Genomic DNA, 16,896 nt, shown 5'->3' with positions numbered 1-16,896 from the left:
TTAAATTCGGAAATACTACACTGGTTAAGAATCTCTGAAAAAACAACCGCAAGCTAAGAGGCAACTTAGCCAAGACCTTTTCTTTCTAACCTGCCTGCAGGGTCAGAAGTGAAGTGATTAAACTGTTTTGAAACCCCTCATTAATTGGCGATGTTTTCACACCATATGCGGTGTTGAAAGGCCCACGAAAAAATGGGGACCCAAATCATATCATATCGATCAGAAAAGGCATTATAAAGTGAATATAGAGAAGCAAGAGTAAATATCGTGCCTAAATTGTCGCCTTTCCAAGCTCGGAATTATATTTTGTAATCTAGTTTTGGCTCTTCTTTCTTTTTCTCTTTCCTTACTGTTACCAAACGGGTACAAAATCCGAGGAGATATAATGATGCCAAATTTATACCTCGTTTTTCTGTTCATATTCGTACAGACGGTGGATAAACTCAAAAATGAGCTGAAGAAAAGCAATATCAGCATCATCGCAGTGGAGGGATTTGAACAGCTGGGCGACGTCAGTTATCAATTGCAGAAACTCAAGGTAGCCAAAATGGCTTCTACATAGTTCAGATTAATTAAAATTACTTCAACGATGGCTGATTTTAAACTTCTTAAAATGATTTCTCAGGCTACCACGCTACCCGAAAATTTGAACAAGAAGAATTACCATTGACTACATTGCGAGATAGCACAAGTGCAACCAAAATGCAGTTCTTTTCATGTGCCCAGTAGGATAGTAATCAAGTTCTCGACTGAAGAAGCATTCGTGTACGTTCTTCTTTTACTCCCATACAAAGCAGTTACCTTTTTTGAAGCTTACCAAACTTAGGTAATTTTTGGCGTCAGATTTAATGGGACTGAGGTAAGCGAGACTAGGAGCAGGGCTCATAGCAATACCAAGATAACTCAATTGAGACCAAAGGGAGTGCTGTACCAAACATTTCGCTTACTGTTTCTTCTCCTTTTTTCCCAATCAGGCTCTCGACGCAAGAATCATAATCGGCGAGTTTAACTTCATTGGAGCTAAAAACGTTTTTTGTGAAGTAAGTTAATGGTGATGATGTCTTGATAACATCGATAATGCGATAAACTATAAGCCTCGACAGGAATTAATACAGTTTGTAGCAATTTATGCTGTTAGTTTTGACATGGATGCTTTTGTAGAAAGTTTGATTTTTTACCTTTTGGGTTATTTAATTTTGTCTTAAAACCCAAATTCATAAATCTACCCAGGCTTAACATCTTTTGCAGGCTTTCAAACAAAAAATGTATGGTCCGAACTACGCTTGGATAATATTCGGAGAATTTGCGCCCAACAAAATGTTTCAAATAGAAGACAAAGAAAATACTCCTTGTACGGTTGACGAGCTGAAGCAAGCAGTTGATCGCTACATATCAACTGTCAAGCTTGACATTCGTCAGGACGATAAGGAAACGCTCTCTGGAATGGTATGTTCTGGTATTGGATTCGTTGGATTACTTATACTATACTTCCGGTTAGTCAATCACGAAGATCTGAAGGAAAACATTAGGACCGATGCATTTTTGTAGAGAAACATTACTTTTTAAAGTTAAGAAGTCGAGTTTTGTCAAGCCCTAGGAGTCAAGTATCTCAGCCATTAGATCAAAAGCTCTTAAAGTGTTTTAAAAAGCTATTCTTTGATCTCCTTCTAGGCTCATTGGCTCAGTCACGTTGTGCACCTCAGCAAAATGTTGTCAAAAGCAAATAACCAACAGAATATCTTGACACAGCTTCATTAGAAAAACTTTGGGGTGTGCCCCAAATGAAAATTAACCTGTGAGCGGAGAAAACTGAATTATACTGACTCTGTTTTGCGTATCATCTATTGCTCTCGAGATTTAGAGAATTCCAATCTAGCTACCTGGATTTGTTTAGATAATAAACATAATTTCAATCAATAAACCCTCGTTGGCTATTTCCCCCTTGAACCAACCTTTAACAATCGATTGATGCTAGCGTTATGGTATGTCTGGATTTCCCTTTGGTTAGTGGACACTGAAACTCAGGCTTCTGTGGCTCCAAACCGTCATTGTCAATAATCGTAACATAGATAAGTATTATATAATACTTTCCTATCTGTCTGTAGACTGCAAAACGTTTCTGGAGGGAAATGTTAAAGCTGAATAAGACCAAGGACCTAAGAAAAGAATCTGCCTACGCCTTTGACGTGGCTTGGATAATTGCATTAACACTGAAAGCTTCCCTCGCCAATGGATTGGAGTACGAGAACCTCCACACGCCAAATTACAAGTACCCTCTCAAGATGAGAAAGTTAATTAGGAACATAAGCTTTCAAGGACTCACTGTAAGCAAAACTTTGGTCATACGCGAATATCGATTTTGCTTAAAAAAAAATTGATCTTTGCAGGTTTCCGCGAAAAATTCAGAAGTTGTTATAAAAGATTTCGTTTTATCAGGTGCTTGGCTGACTAATTGATTGTTAGTATAATTCTTCCCTGTCTCAGTGATTACTGTGAGTTTTTGGCGCGAAAATAGTAAGACCGTTCTACAATTTTAGTCTAACTTTAATGATTCTCCATTCAAACATAAGGTAAATCCACCAGCCTGAGCACAGAAAGTTGTCAATATGTCCTAAACCTGGCAGTGAAGGCGAAAACTAAGGCTACATTTTCATTTCGACAGGTTCCATTTCGTTTTGAAGGCGAAAATTAAGGCTATATCTTATTTCGACAGGGTCCATTTCGTTTTGAAGAAGCCAGAGAACGACTTGGAACAGTTCTCATTAAACAAAATAGGAAAGGTAAGGACAGCATCTCTTAAAATAAAAAGAAAATAAAGTTCCTCGCAGTAAGTAAATCTCAAAGGCATTCAGAACGACCTAAACATGCTGCCATATTTAAGACGGTCCAACGTCTCTCGTCCGGCTTAAATCTCCAAATGGATATTTTACGTAAATATGACAGTTAAAATGATTAACAATCACGTTTACTAGACGATTTATGTTATTCAGGTACTTGTTTTGCCCCGCCACGTTTACCTTTCTAGCTATTTGCAGGGCAAACTATCCCACTTTTATTTTTTGTAAAAGGTTCAAAGAATGAAATTGTTGTTGTTGTTGTTCATCTCTCAGGTAACGAGACTAGGGTTGGTCAACACTTTACTTTTTCTGATCGGCTCCATATGTTCGAAGACCAGAAAGATGAAATATGGCCAGGTAATGTATTTAATCTCATGTATTATCATGCAGTATTTTCTCCTCTTTTGTTCCATTTTTCTCGATAAGGCGAAATCACTTGTAACCACACAACAATGACTAGTCAGGAAGGAAATGTAAAGGTACCTGAACTTTTTGCGTGAGAGGACATTAGCACTAGATACAATAATCCATATTTTATTACCTTCGTCGCTTAATTCACTCTTTGAGAGTGGGTAGTGCTGAGATATTTAAAGTGTTTCCTACGCCTCTTTTTTAGATAAGATACCAAGGGACCATACTGTGACAAAATTGGAATTCATGATGATCCCTCTTCCACTTATAGTAATCATGTGGCTTATGGCAGCGGTGGGAGTCACCTGTTCAGCATGTTTCCTGTATTTCAACATCAGCAATCGAAGGAACAGGTACCAACGTCCTCTGCAAGTTACCAACATAGAATAATGTAATGCAAGGGAAGGAAACTGTAGGGGTCCATAGAGATTAACGCGCTGAAAATCAGATGGTTCAAGCCAAAGACGGCTTATTGTCTTGTCTTGAGCAAGACTATTTACTCTTAAAATGCTTCTTCACACCCTAAGCAACAGTGGGTGAATTACTAAGGGTTAGCCGTAGTGGACTAATGAGCAGAGGACACCGCGACGAAGCCCAGTACCAAAAGGGTATTAGGTTCCTGAGAAGTATCCCTTCTTAAAGGAAATGTATCCAGACAAATTTAAGATAACCTTAAAAAAATTATGGAAGGCTCTGATTCAATGACGAATGCATTTTTAATTAATCTACTGAGTTGACATTGTCATAATTTAGTTTCTGAGAATGCTTGTTGATTTAGTTTCTCAGAGTACTTGTTGATTAAGTTTCTGAGAGTTCTCGTTGGAGTTAAGAAACGTTTTGGTAACATGTTAGTTGATACAAAGCTTATATTGCCGTTTGACCAAAGTGTTTGTCGAGCTTGGGAGCCATGCGACTCGTTCTGAATGTTCATCGACACAACGATAACACTACAATGGATAGAAGTTTTCCAAAAGTAATGCTTCACCAAACGATGAAAACGGATTTAGAAATTACTGCTTAGGAAACCCGTGTACATTTACAATAAAAATAATAGGTCATTTTATTTTACTTAAAGGAGTTAGATTAAGAAGGGAAGAAAACAAGCGTATCCGTTAAATACTTGCATCCCTTCAACGTGCACTATTTCTTCAATCTTTTAAAGCTATACCCTTAAATTAAATATTTCTCTATCCTGAAAGGTCACCTTCCTTTTATTTGGGGTGGGGGGCATACCTCAAATTTCATGTTTTTGAAAGTTCCCCATCACATTTCAAACGAGACTTTCTTTTTCCTTAAAGAGCACCTTCGTGCCTACTTATCACCCAAAGAAACATGATATCGTGGAGAGAGAAAACCTTTATTGATTCGTTTTGTCCCTTAACACGCCTCTCGTTTGCCATATTTTGACGAGCATCAATAGAGGCAGTTGCATTGCTGGAGACAATTACCCTGTGTATTTCCCAATTTTTTTTTATAGAATTATCAAGATGTCGTCGCCGAAGCTCAATAACATAATAATCTTGGGGTGCATACTTTGTTACGCCTCAGTCGTTCTTCTTGGATTAGATGCGCGGTTTCTCAATATTGGACAATACGGGTACATTTGCAACGTAAGCTAACCTTCTACTGTATTTTATAGTGGGTTATTCAATTATTACCATATCCTTTTGTGTTGTTGATATTTCTAAAAGGGTTTTTACACTGGAAAGAGAGGGAAGGACGTTAGCAGATAAATTAATTAATGGACTTAGACTTAAGTCACGAGACGTAGAAACATAACTCTGCGACAGTTATACAGCATAAAGTACATGTTGTATTTCCCATGTGTGCAGGCTCGCATCTACTGCAAGGCTAGTGGTTATTCAAATTTTTTAGGAGTTTATTGTTTAGTTTAGTTTGATTTTAGTTGAATTACAATATATTACAATATATTACATTATTACAAGATAAAAAAAAAATGCACTGTCCGCAGTTAGCAAAGGCTAGTCGAGGCGGGCAGTGTTAATGCGTATATTATAAAATAAAAAGATTTACAGAGCAAGAGATTCAAAATTCTAGACAAATTACAACTACATTAATACAATTAAGATACGGCAAGAGAACAGAACAATCTGGGGTCTTATAGTTGTGCTATCAAAGTAGACAAATTAAAATAATCGTCATGTTTTTCGAGTCTCTGGAGGAGGAAATCATGAATTTTACTATTAAAATTGTGTTTTGATCGATGGTGCACTTCACAGGACAAGCTATTCCAGATTCTAACACCATTTCTTGATAATGCCCTTTTTATCACGAAACCCGCGTATCTCCACTAAAACTAGACCGAAGCTCTGCGTGCCGTCGCGCTAGTTTGCTGACGAGACTGACGGGAGATAAAAATAATAACTGCTAATGTGGGATAACGACCGCAGAGCTTGGAGATCAACGGTAACAAACCTAATAGAATAAACCTAATAGAACCGTAACGATGCAAGCCCATGACTTACCAACGTTACGTTCCACATGAAAACGATAAAGCTGTGTAAATAAGATAAGCGAGTAACATACTAACGATGAAAGCAGTCTGGAAAGCGTATCATTATCCAGATTGAGGAAAAAGTACAGACAATGTAACCGAATAAAATGTCTGTAGTCGTTAAGCAGTCGAGAATGAACCGACAGCCCAATGCCTGACTCGATTCATCCCGGACGCAATCTAGTATTAAATGTCAGCTTGTCGAGCATGAAAGGACAAATTATTCTAAAAAGAAGAGGAGAACAAAAACTAGCATACTAGGAATTGACAGCCGTAATATTGATAAACTATGCTAAGGCGAATGCACCACAGGCAAGACAAGCGGCCCCTATGCGGAAACTATGACTTTTATTTCGAGAAGGGTCGAGTCCACAACAGGTTAAGCAACGGCGTAACTCAGAATTGAAATGGATGATACTAACAGTGCTCCCATCAGGAGAGCAGAAAAGTGGCCCGGGCTGATTGCCTCGTAACCGACAATACTCGAGGAGCGATTTGACCGGACAGAATGGAAGGGAATCTTCGCGTCCAATAATAATATCGTAGGACCGGTTGTCTGTGTTATGTTTAAAGCGAGTGAGTGTGATCTTGACCCTGCAGATGGCAGCTGAACTCGCAAGAAAGCTGATGTTGCAGTACTGGACAACGCTAATAGAACAATCACGGCTTTTGGGCGCTAGCTCTCCGACGCGGAAAAACCCGTAAAAGGGTAATAAAAACATGGTGGAAAACGTAGTGCGCTGAGAGGCCGCGGAAGAGATGGTATGGTGCAAGGATCGAACCAGTTGATGGAGAACAGATCGTGTAATGGGCAGCCGAATATCGGCCGACTTCGAGTGACTAATAGCCCTCAAAAGTTTTTGAATGACGAATGTTTTGGTAGGATCTTGTACACCGGCTACTTTCTGCACATAACTAATAGCGGAGAGATAAGACGTTACTGTGGCGGGTGCCAATTTTCGTGCGTTTTGATAAGAAATGAAAAGGGCCAGGGAAGCGCAAGTCAAGGGGAGTGAGGGGGAAGCTGAATTGAAATAGTGGCTGTAAAAATCGTTAAAGACTGTCCACGCTCTCTGATACATTTTCCGGGTAGCGGACGATAGTGACGACTCAAGCAGAGCCCTCAAACTAGTGACCAACTCTCCGGCAGAAGGCTCTCGGGCACTTTCGTGGGAAATTCGTGCACTCCCGGACACAGTTCCTTGAACTTGTTGACCTGAAACCGGGAAATGTGATCGGCGGGAGTATTGTAAACACCTGGAATATGCCTAGCGCGAAAAATTATGTTGTGTCGCAAAGAGGTTAACACCAGGTCACGGACCAATATCATCACCAAATTGTGTTTACAAGTGTGATGATTAATGATGTCAACTAAATCAGCGTTATAGGTGTTAAAAATGACACATCTGTTGGCCATCAAAGGCCCCCAGACGCGCAGAGAGATAACAATTGGGAAGAATTCTAAAAGTTTGATATTAAAATGCCGCCATGTTTCCGGCCACGCGCCAAAAAACAAATGCTTACCAAAGATAGCGCCATAGCCCTTCGTGCCGGCGGCGTCGGTAAATAACTCTAAGGGTTTCGAGACCTCCCATAACTCAGTATAGAAAAAGGTCCTACCATTAAAGTGGTGTAAGAAAGAAAGCCAAACCTGAATGTCACATTTCGTTTCCTTAGTCAAGCGAAGACGGTGATAAGGGCGCTGGATTCCCCTGGTAAGATCGATCATTCGGCGAAGAAAGACGCGGCCGGGGACAGCAACTGAGCATGTAAAATTCAAAAGCCCTAGTAAGGACTGAAGTTCTTGAAGCGTTACTTTACGCCTCGTATAAAAGGGATGCAATAGCAGCTGACATTTTCGAAGCTTATCGTCCGGTAACCTAGCTTCCTGTCGCACCGAAGCTGGAGTGATACCAGCGAACTGTAATGTGTTGAATGACCGGACTGTTTTCTCCTGTGCTATTAGAACCCCGAGATAACTACACATCCGAAGAAAATTGCCAAGATCGGATTGACATTTGTCCCTTGTAGGGGCAATAAATAGAAAATCATCCAAAATGTGAACAACACCGGAAGCATTAAACAAATGTTTTGATAGCCACTCAAGAGCTGAACTGAAAGCTTCCAAAATCGCACAGCTGGAACTACATCCCATTGGCAAAGCGCGATCATAGTAATACTGATTAGCCCATTTCATACCCAATAGAGGATGATCCTTGGGATGAACCGGGATTATGCGAAATGTGGATTTAATATCGGTCTTAGCCATAAAACAGCCAGCTCCTAACTTTTTAATGACAGATATGGCATCGCTAATAGACGCATAGCGAACTGAAGAGAATTTTTCAGGAATGTGATCGTTAACGGATGAACCCTTAGGATACGACAGATGATGAATTAAACGAAATTCAGGGGGATCCTTTTTGGGAACGATGCCCAAAGAGGAACAGCGAAAATTCGAAAAAGGAGGTGAAGGAAACGGGCCGGCTATTCTGTCTGCTGCGAGCTCCTTGTCTAGTTTAGCTGTAACAATGTGGGGTTGTTCTGGCGCGCTCTTCAAATTTGGGGATTCGAACGGCCGCCTTTCCCCCATAAACTTAATTCGAAAATCAAAAGAAAAGCCATCAACCAAAAATTGCTTCATAGCCGGGGAATAACCGTGCAAAAGAAAATCAAGCCTGTTCACCCTTACAGGGTGACCGGACTGCTGAGCAGGGGGATGGGCTAGTTTGGCTCCGGGGTGAGAAGGGGGGGGCGCGTTGCAAACTAGGAGATGAACATTCACTTGAGGAATGGGGTGAGTCACATTTGAAACAAACGTGGTCGAAGTGGCACAAAATCTCCCGGCGTGAAATGCCCAACACGTTCCCTTCAGAAACGACTGGCGGTTCCGAAGGCGCGTGGAGGCCTTATCAGAAGAGACCTGGGGTCGAGCACGAAAATTTGTCACTGCCCTTAACCATAGTTCCCAATGAATAGTATCCCAGGGGTATTGGTCGGAAGCTGACCGTCTTACGTAACGAAACTGTTCGTCATAAAATGACCAGTCGCCAGGTTTAGACGCAACGTCCCTCACGACCTCACGGTATTTCATCAGCTTAGGAGCCTCCAGAGGATATTTCTTCACATAAATGGCGACAAAAGTATTAAAAGCTGATAACCACTGATTGAGGTTATGAATCCTCTTAAGTGGCTGGCTAGGTTCTAGTGTCAATTGGGACTGATTAGACAACGTACTTGAGGGCGTTCAGGACAGAGAATAACGATCGATAGTAGGGGACAATGAAAGTAACCCGCCAAAATCAACATATTCATTACCCCAGATTTTTGCTTTAATTTTTGGGTTGACTCTAGAGCCGAGAGCTATGGCTCTGCTTGGGAAAGGCTGCCGAGGGGAGCTCTGAGGCTCTGTACCTTGAGTGATAGCTGTGATTTCCCCTTGAATGGCCCTGCTGGAGGAACGCTCCTCATCACTTTCAACGGGAAGAATTAAAGATGCTCTGGAGTCTTGAACAAGGCTGTGGGTCCCTCCGGTTCCCAACGCTTGTTGTATCGCCTGTGAAATGGTCGTCGTGATGGAGGTGGACAGAGCTCGCAGATCAATGGAGATCAAGTTCTGGTTGTGGTCATTGCTTCGAGTCTGAGCGGCAACAGCCACGTCTGGAGAAACCTCAGGAAGATCGGAACCTCGCGTGCGTTTCGTTCGTCTTTGCGTCTTGGACTCACCGGAATGTGCACGCTTCGTCCTTTGCGCGTTGGACTGATCGGAATGTGCACGCTTCTTCCTTTGCGCGTTGGACTGATCGTAATGTGCGCGCTTCCTGGGTGGCATGGCTTATCAATAAAATTTCTTTGATCAGAAACGAGATTACGGTAAAATAAAGATTAACATTGAATCGCAAAGGGGCAGGACTGGAAATAATGCACTCCGTAGCGACGGGAATGAACTTAAAAATCACTGAAATAGCGCCAGACGTAATATCATGCCTAAAGTAAAGGCGGAATACCGAGTGCAAAGGATACACCCAGAAACTGAACGGTCGGAAAGGATTGTACACTCTAGTGGTAACAGCCAATACCTAACTTTGGAGCCGGAGCCAGTAAAATAGTTATACGTGTGCAGCCAGAAGGTGTACATACGTTTCGTACGTAGTAACGACAGTATAATAAGTCGTGTAATCAAACAGCTTTGTAGCTGAGTCATACGTAGCCGTGCCTAATAAGGACAATGGCTTACGGTAAATATATAAGGCTGAGACAAACAATAGGTGAATGTGATAGTAAAGCATCGAAGGCTCGGCATAGGGCACAAATTAGAGCTGGCAAAAACATGTGAAAAAGAATGCAATCTTAACAGACTCCTTCCAGAGATGGAGAAAGTGGTGAAAGGAGCATCGATCGCAGAACTGCCCCTCTGAGACTACGATACAGCTTATGCAGACCCCTAGAGTTCAAATGAACGCCATCGGGTGTATAAAATTGTCTTTCGCCTTCCAAAACCCTCAATGGCCCCAGAATATGGCATATGATATAGAGTCTAACACAACCCTTAGGTATCGTGTTAACATGCCGACCTTTGTGTTAAAAGCCTCAGCTGAGTTTCGGCGAACGGTCTGGCACACGAACACCAACTTCACCCCGTATGACTCGTGTAAGAAATGGACAAATTCTTCGAGAGCTGAACCAACATTCAATGCCGAGAGAGTAACGAGGTCATTACTGCCTAGTTGGAGAATAACGATACTAGGGCGAAAGGAATGGAGGACAAGTTTGTCGAATTTTAACGTCTTTTCGACTGTTCTACCCCCAACGCCATGCCAACGTATTAGCACTTGCGACGAGATCTGAAAGTCACGATCAAAATCGTCGGGATGGTTCGTAATGAACTGCTTCAAACGTTAAATAAAGGAATGCCCAAGAATCAGCACACGTGGGGTGGCGTTAGACATACCCCAACTATTGGCCGAAAAACCTGCGCAGCTGAGGTCAAACGGTAAAAAAGAACCAAAAATAGAAAAGAAAAACGAAGGAAAGAAGAAAGTTAGACTTGCCTGAAAAAATTCTTCTACAGCACCGAAAATCTCTGTTTGGATGTTAACACGATGGAAATGAAGGCGAGAAGGACCAGGAGAGAAACTGACCTTGCCCATAACCTTGGTGCTATTTGATCTGACCTCATTTGACCTTGCCCCATGCAAAGGCACACCAAAATACTTAACTCTATATGACGGGCCTCGAAATAAAATCACATTACGCTTTTGGCATAATGTTGGCCTTTTCGTATATCTAATCTTGAACTTTCATCAAAATAGTCGCCTCTTGAAGATGATCTTGTCTTATGGGGATGAATATTAGCTTCATAAGTGAATAAGTTAGATACGTTAGAAGGTGACAAATTATTGGATATGTCATGCTTCATGATGGCAACTGATTTAAAGTAAAGCATATCCAAAGGGAGAAAACGAGGAGAAACAAAAAACGGGAGATTGCATGAGATCTGTAGTCACCAAAGTACATTAAGCGAAGGGCTCGTTTTTGAAGGATTAGAATTTTATCTCTATGAATTTTTCCAGCTTGACCCCACGCGACTATACCATACAACAAAAAGGGGTGGATAAGTGACCTGTAAATGCGGTTTAGAGTACTTTGGGGTACAAAGTGTCTTAATCTAGAGATAATGCCGATTGATTCACTTATTTTGGATGCAATATGAGCAATATGGTGACCCCATGAAAAAGTTTCATCAATAAGCACTCCTAAGTATTTAATAAATTCCTTACGTTCTAGGGAAATATAACTGTTAGTATGAAGGTCAGAGATTCTCAAATTTATTTGGTGATTCAGTATTTTCTGTCTAGGCCGAGACATAACAAAGTTAGATTTTTTTATATTCAGTGATAACTTGTTAGCGATTAACCAATCGTAGATGTTACAGAGTTCAGCATTCACTATGGTTTCGAGTGACTTAAGATTTTTATTAGCATATAAGAGATTAGTATCATCTGCGAATAAGTAAAATTTAAATCAATTAGAGCTATTAGATATATCATATATGTAAATGAGGAAAAGTAGGTGTCCTTACACCGACCCCTGTGGAACTCCTGATAAGAGTTTAAAGATTTAAAAGATCTAGCCGGCTACTTTGCAAATAGTTGATTACTGAGGAATGCATCTTTAAATTACACCCCAAAAAAAGAAAATAAAAGAGTATACCTATCTCGTCGATTCTTCTACCGGACCAAAATTGATCCAGTCTCAGCTGTTTAACTTTTTTCTAAAAAAATAAAAAAATCTTCTCGTACCAACAGGCACGAACCACAGTGCTGTCCTTCGGTTTTTCGTTATCATTTGGTGCCATGTTCAGCAAGACTTGGCGAGTTCACAAGATTTTCACAGCGGCTAAGACTCTCAAGAAAATGGTGAGATTTATTGCGATAATTATATTTCAGAGAGACACCTGAAAAATACGCCTCATCAAAAGTTCTAAGTATAAGTTAGTTTAACAAGCGACTCGAAAAAGAAGCCACCAATTCGTTCCTTCAACGAAATAATAAATATAATTGTAATCATCGATTGTGAACAGTTCAAATCTAAAATATAGTTCTCCTCTCACAGGCAATAAGGGATTTTCACTTGCTCGCTATTGTGGCCGGTTTATTGCTGGTGGACTTTGTCTTCCTATCCACATGGATAGCAATTGATCCTCTTGAGACCGAAAAATTGCGATTCGAAGAGCTGGTAAGTAAAGAGAAAACAGTCACATCTATGTCAACGCAATGAATGGTACTGCTCCTCTATAAACGCACTCGGCTAATCTTAAAGGTAATTTTCCTCTTTCCTTTTTTCTGTTTCTTTCCTTTTTGGCCCTATATTTCTATGCATACCCATGAGTCTGGTGCGTTTGACCATCTTTTTACGGTCGATTCCCACCTAATGTTTGTAATAGAAACTCTGATATGGAAGGGTCATTGTGTCCATAGACCAACTAGCACCTAAAAAGACCTGGGTAACAACTTGTGCGACTTGAAAAATTTGGCACTATTCTTCAATCTCGGTATTCACCATCCGGTATATCTCCATTTCGCTAGCTATCCTTGTTTCTTCTTAACGTATCATTGCCTCTCCGATGTGTTTCAATCTCGCCTAACAGATACGTGCCGCTCTTTTTTCGAGTTGAAGACAACCGCACAGTCTCTAATTTAAAATTTTTAACCTCGCCGTAAAAAGATCACCTATATACAGTGATCGAGATATCTTCGACAAACAAGAGATTTCTTATGTCCTTTTGTGTTTTTCTACTAATAGACTAAAAAAGAACAAGACGTCATCATTATCCCTGCGTTATTCCAATGCACCTGTAGATACAAGACATATTTTCTAGGGGTTTTGTTCAGCTATAAAGGAATTCTCCTTCTGTTTGGGCTTTTCCTGGCTTGGGAAACACGTAATGTTACCATCCCTGCTCTGAACGATTCCCGATACATTGGAATGTCGGTTTATAACGTGGTGGTGCTGTCCATCATTGGGGCTATTGTGGCCATTGCCTTGGATGGCTCCATGTACTATAAAGCACCTTACGCCATCTCATCGCTGTGTTTGATCGTGTGTACCACTGCGACGCTGTTACTTGTTTTTGTCCCAAAAGTAAGTTGGAAGATTTTTCCATTCCAAATACTCATGTGGACCTGTCACGCACAGGGAAAAAAGACAAATAAATTTACGACATGGGTCATTCTTAAACTTGTCAAATCGATTTAACAGTTGTAAAGAGAAAGATCTGTATCGCTGTGTGACACTTGAGATCTCTTCATATTTTGCCTTTAGATTTATCAATTTCTCACAAAGGATGATTCGTTGACAAATCAAGCCTCGAGTATGCATATTGGTCAAACTAGAAAAGGAGCCACTAGTAACAGCTTTAACTGTGGTGGTAGTCCCGTTCTGAGGGAGCGTAACACCTCATTCGCGTGTAAAGGAACACAAACACACTGTAATGTTCCTGGAAGTGCAGGTACATTGAAAAATGATGTTTTCTTTCTGAAATGGTAATCTAGATTCCCCTATTGTAGAATGGATAACTCGTACATCTGTCAATGTTTCCCTCTGTTACCCCATGACGTCTAAAGCCAAATAACTCATTGCTTAGTGGATTTCCTCGTATCACTCCACTTTTCGATCATCAATAGAATATCTCAGAGATAATATTAGATTAAACTGCTGCTACTACTTTTAGGAAATAGTACCCTGCTCCTTTCACTAGTAGAAACTGATGTAAAATACGACGGACAAGACTAAAATCTTGTAAGTAAATGCTATTCAAATTTAACAACCACTCATGTCTTCCACCAGCCTTAAGTACAACAAATACATTTGGCCTCGCACATAGGCCACATAGACAGCTACCATTCAGCGCTGAATATACTTAGTCCATTTGACTGTGAGTTTTCGTTATATATCTGACACACACACACCTTACGTCGTTCACGCATTCGTCCATTCATTCCTTCGACACTAATAGAGCTGACGAATTTTTCAACATTTTTCACGGCTTCTTTCATAACAGGGTTTTCCTTTTATTTTCATGAATGAAAAAGGGGTTCTTTTTTTAAGAGACATGTACTTTACTTTAAAGACTTAGTTTCTTCGTGAAAACAGGTGATTTTCACTTTAGGCTTCAAAAGATCTATCTTGAGCGAGAAGAAACGGAAAAAGCAACCTACTGGTCGTTCTGTCTATTTCAAATGTCAGCAGACCTGGCTAGAAAATACGGACCCCACAAATTTCCAATCACTTAGAGCGATTTTTTTAAGAAGATATGATGCAAAAAGTTTTCCTATGACCCCAGTCGCCAGCCTTTCGGAAAGGAAATATTGTTAGATTCGTTCTGAGAGAAATATTGTTAGATTCGTTGTGAGAGAACAGCTTCAGGTATTGTATTAGAAAAATTTTGGGAGTAACCAAACCCACAAAGTAATGCAATTAACGTTCTGGCAGCCGTTACTTTTATTTTTCAATATGTATTTATTTTTTTGGCGCCTAACCCATTTGCTTCCCTTTCAAGTAAACGGACTCATGTTCCAGTGCAAGGGTTCCTCGTCACATGACATACCTCATGAAATACGGATGGACGATATCGAACTTAAAGAAAAGATGGTGGTGACGTTCAGTCCTCAGACTTGCAATCCAAGCATCAGAAACTGTTGCTCTGAAGCTGTGAGCAGTTTTTGAAATAACTATAAAAGACTGAATTATGTAGCAGCCTCCTAACTTGTTATATGCTTTTCCTACAACGCTCATCAAAGGGTTGACCTATTTCTCGTTTTTCCCCATGCCTACAGATTAGATCAAAAGCTTTTAGATTACTGTGCGAACGAGCGAGGACGAGTCTTGATTCTAACAATTTCAGCTCCAAACCATTTCTTTTCGGGCCAAGCTGCTATTTACAAGTTACGTTATGAGGTGGCTGTGACACGTGAATGGAGAAGTGGTGTTACTTTCCAGGGTCAAAACGTCAATATCGGTCACATTTTCAAAACAGTCATGTACAATGTATAGAAAACACCAGGCGACGTGAATCTTAAATACTCCAATATCGAAAGCATAACCAGAGCAAACAGAACTATAGGGACTCTAAGGTAGGAATGAACACAACCCTTGAGTTAAATCAAATTTGCTGATTTTAGTTGACACATAGCACTATTACAAATATAAAGATCGCGTTTGCATATAATGCCTCCAAAGAACGACTCTCTTAGATATCTGAAAATGATAAACAACAAAGCGGGTTTTTCGTTACAAAGGCGGGTACCCTTTTCTTGGTTTTACAGGGGTCTGGCCCCATTACAAGTTTGCCTCTTCCAAGTTTCCTCGTCCTTTCAGAATGAGGACCGCCTCTAAGCGCTTTTAGTATTTGAAATTTTCTTACCAAAGAAGAGTCTTTCTCTCTGATCAAGAAACAACATATGCAGTCCAACTAAAAAATTCACGAGGGAGGCAACCTTACAAAGGGAGGAACCTTCAAGCTAATAGTTTTTCCCGCCATGAAGCACATATGTGCTTCACGTTTTGTTCGGCGGGAACCAGGACGTCCTCTTTTCGATTAGATCAACGAAATTTATTAACCAGGCCCTTTTGACTACTAGCTTGAATGCGTAGATGCTTAAGTTTCCTTTTCCTCCTCTGCACACCATTGATGTGCTCATGGCCTGTTTATTCTTTTTCTAACTATATTTTAACCCTGTGACTGACGCAAGGTTGAATTCAACTCTTTCCACATATCCTAGAGATGATCCTAGACCCTTTTCCGAGCTCCTCTGTAAGTTCCACTGCAAGGACGTCGTAAATCAGAAGAGGCACCGTGTAGCGCGGTAGACACCACAGTGTAGGTTTGGTGCACAGTGCAGTAGCCTCGAAAACCAAGGTTTTACGTCCGTTTAAAGAATGGCATAGGTTTTCTGGACCAGCAACAAAACAAATCATGAGTCGGTCTATTTGACGTTGGGAGACCGACATTAATTTTCATGCTATGTCGCCTAGGTTTCTCACCTTTCTCTGTTGTTGTTGTTTTTTGATGCGCTATTGCCGATCCTTCCCAATGCGAGATGGAAACGGCCTTTCAAGGTTTATCAGGGTTGCTGTCAGATTCTTCGAGGCGTCTTAAAAGTCTTTATAAAGTACCTGCATCGTTCTTGAGCACCCTAAAAGTTATCAGCTCGTCGCTTGCAATAGTGGCCAAGCAGGAACATCACTTTACAAAATCATCCCCACTGTTACAACTAACCACACCTATGACGAATTTTTGTGATGTTTTGACATACTCCTCAATTCTCTTTTCTCAAATCTTCCCTATCTGACAGATCTTTAATTTTTGGGTAAAGGTAACGAATCTGATCCAACCGACGCGTCGGCCGACACACTACCGACACACCACCGATGCTGTACAAACAGCCGCTGTCAAACCTGGCTTTTCGAACCTGGTTTTTCGAAGGTTCCAACATCCCGCTGAGTACGTGGCTTCATCTAATGTTCCTGTGGGCTATCAAGGCTTCTGGAAGTAACATCGCCAGACTGACTAGCCTTTCAAAGCCTACAGTGATCCGTGCACTGAGCGACTTACGAACGGTATGTTCGACG

The 16,896-nt window shown here is 40.8% G+C and overlaps 1 protein-coding gene and 1 pseudogene across 12 annotated transcripts in view; one reads left to right on the top strand and one right to left on the bottom strand.

Annotated features, from left to right (window-relative positions):
- The window catches only part of LOC148735408 (gamma-aminobutyric acid type B receptor subunit 2-like), a 35,424-nt gene extending 19,931 nt beyond the window's left edge, over positions 1–15,493 (top strand). For 11 of the 12 annotated variants that reach the window (XM_088753736.1, XM_088753735.1, XM_088753734.1 and 8 more), the window contains 13 exons: positions 431–538; positions 975–1,040; positions 1,249–1,446; positions 2,106–2,324; positions 2,714–2,780; positions 3,111–3,194; positions 3,454–3,601; positions 4,726–4,858; positions 12,072–12,182; positions 12,379–12,501; positions 13,069–13,407; positions 13,588–13,774; positions 14,825–15,493. In XM_088753736.1, the coding sequence (XP_088609862.1) occupies positions 431–538; positions 975–1,040; positions 1,249–1,446; positions 2,106–2,324; positions 2,714–2,780; positions 3,111–3,194; positions 3,454–3,601; positions 4,726–4,858; positions 12,072–12,182; positions 12,379–12,501; positions 13,069–13,407; positions 13,588–13,774; positions 14,825–14,991 (1,950 nt within the window). In that variant the 3' untranslated portion in view covers positions 14,992–15,493. Of the gene's footprint in view, positions 1–430; positions 539–974; positions 1,041–1,248; positions 1,447–2,105; positions 2,325–2,713; positions 2,781–3,110; positions 3,195–3,453; positions 3,602–4,725; positions 4,859–12,071; positions 12,183–12,378; positions 12,502–13,068; positions 13,408–13,587; positions 13,775–13,996; positions 14,065–14,824 lie in introns of all 12 variants that reach the window. The other variant, XM_088753738.1, reaches the window with a different exon arrangement.
- Positions 6,761–9,832, bottom strand: LOC148735409 (uncharacterized; annotated as a pseudogene).
- Positions 15,494–16,896: the final 1,403 nt, after the last annotated feature.

Source organism: Stylophora pistillata, chromosome 3 (genome assembly GCF_964205215.1).
Source record: "Stylophora pistillata chromosome 3, jaStyPist1.2, whole genome shotgun sequence".
In the NCBI taxonomy this organism is placed as follows: domain Eukaryota; kingdom Metazoa; phylum Cnidaria; class Anthozoa; order Scleractinia; family Pocilloporidae; genus Stylophora; species Stylophora pistillata.
This window is presented reverse-complemented; position numbering and strand designations above follow the sequence as displayed.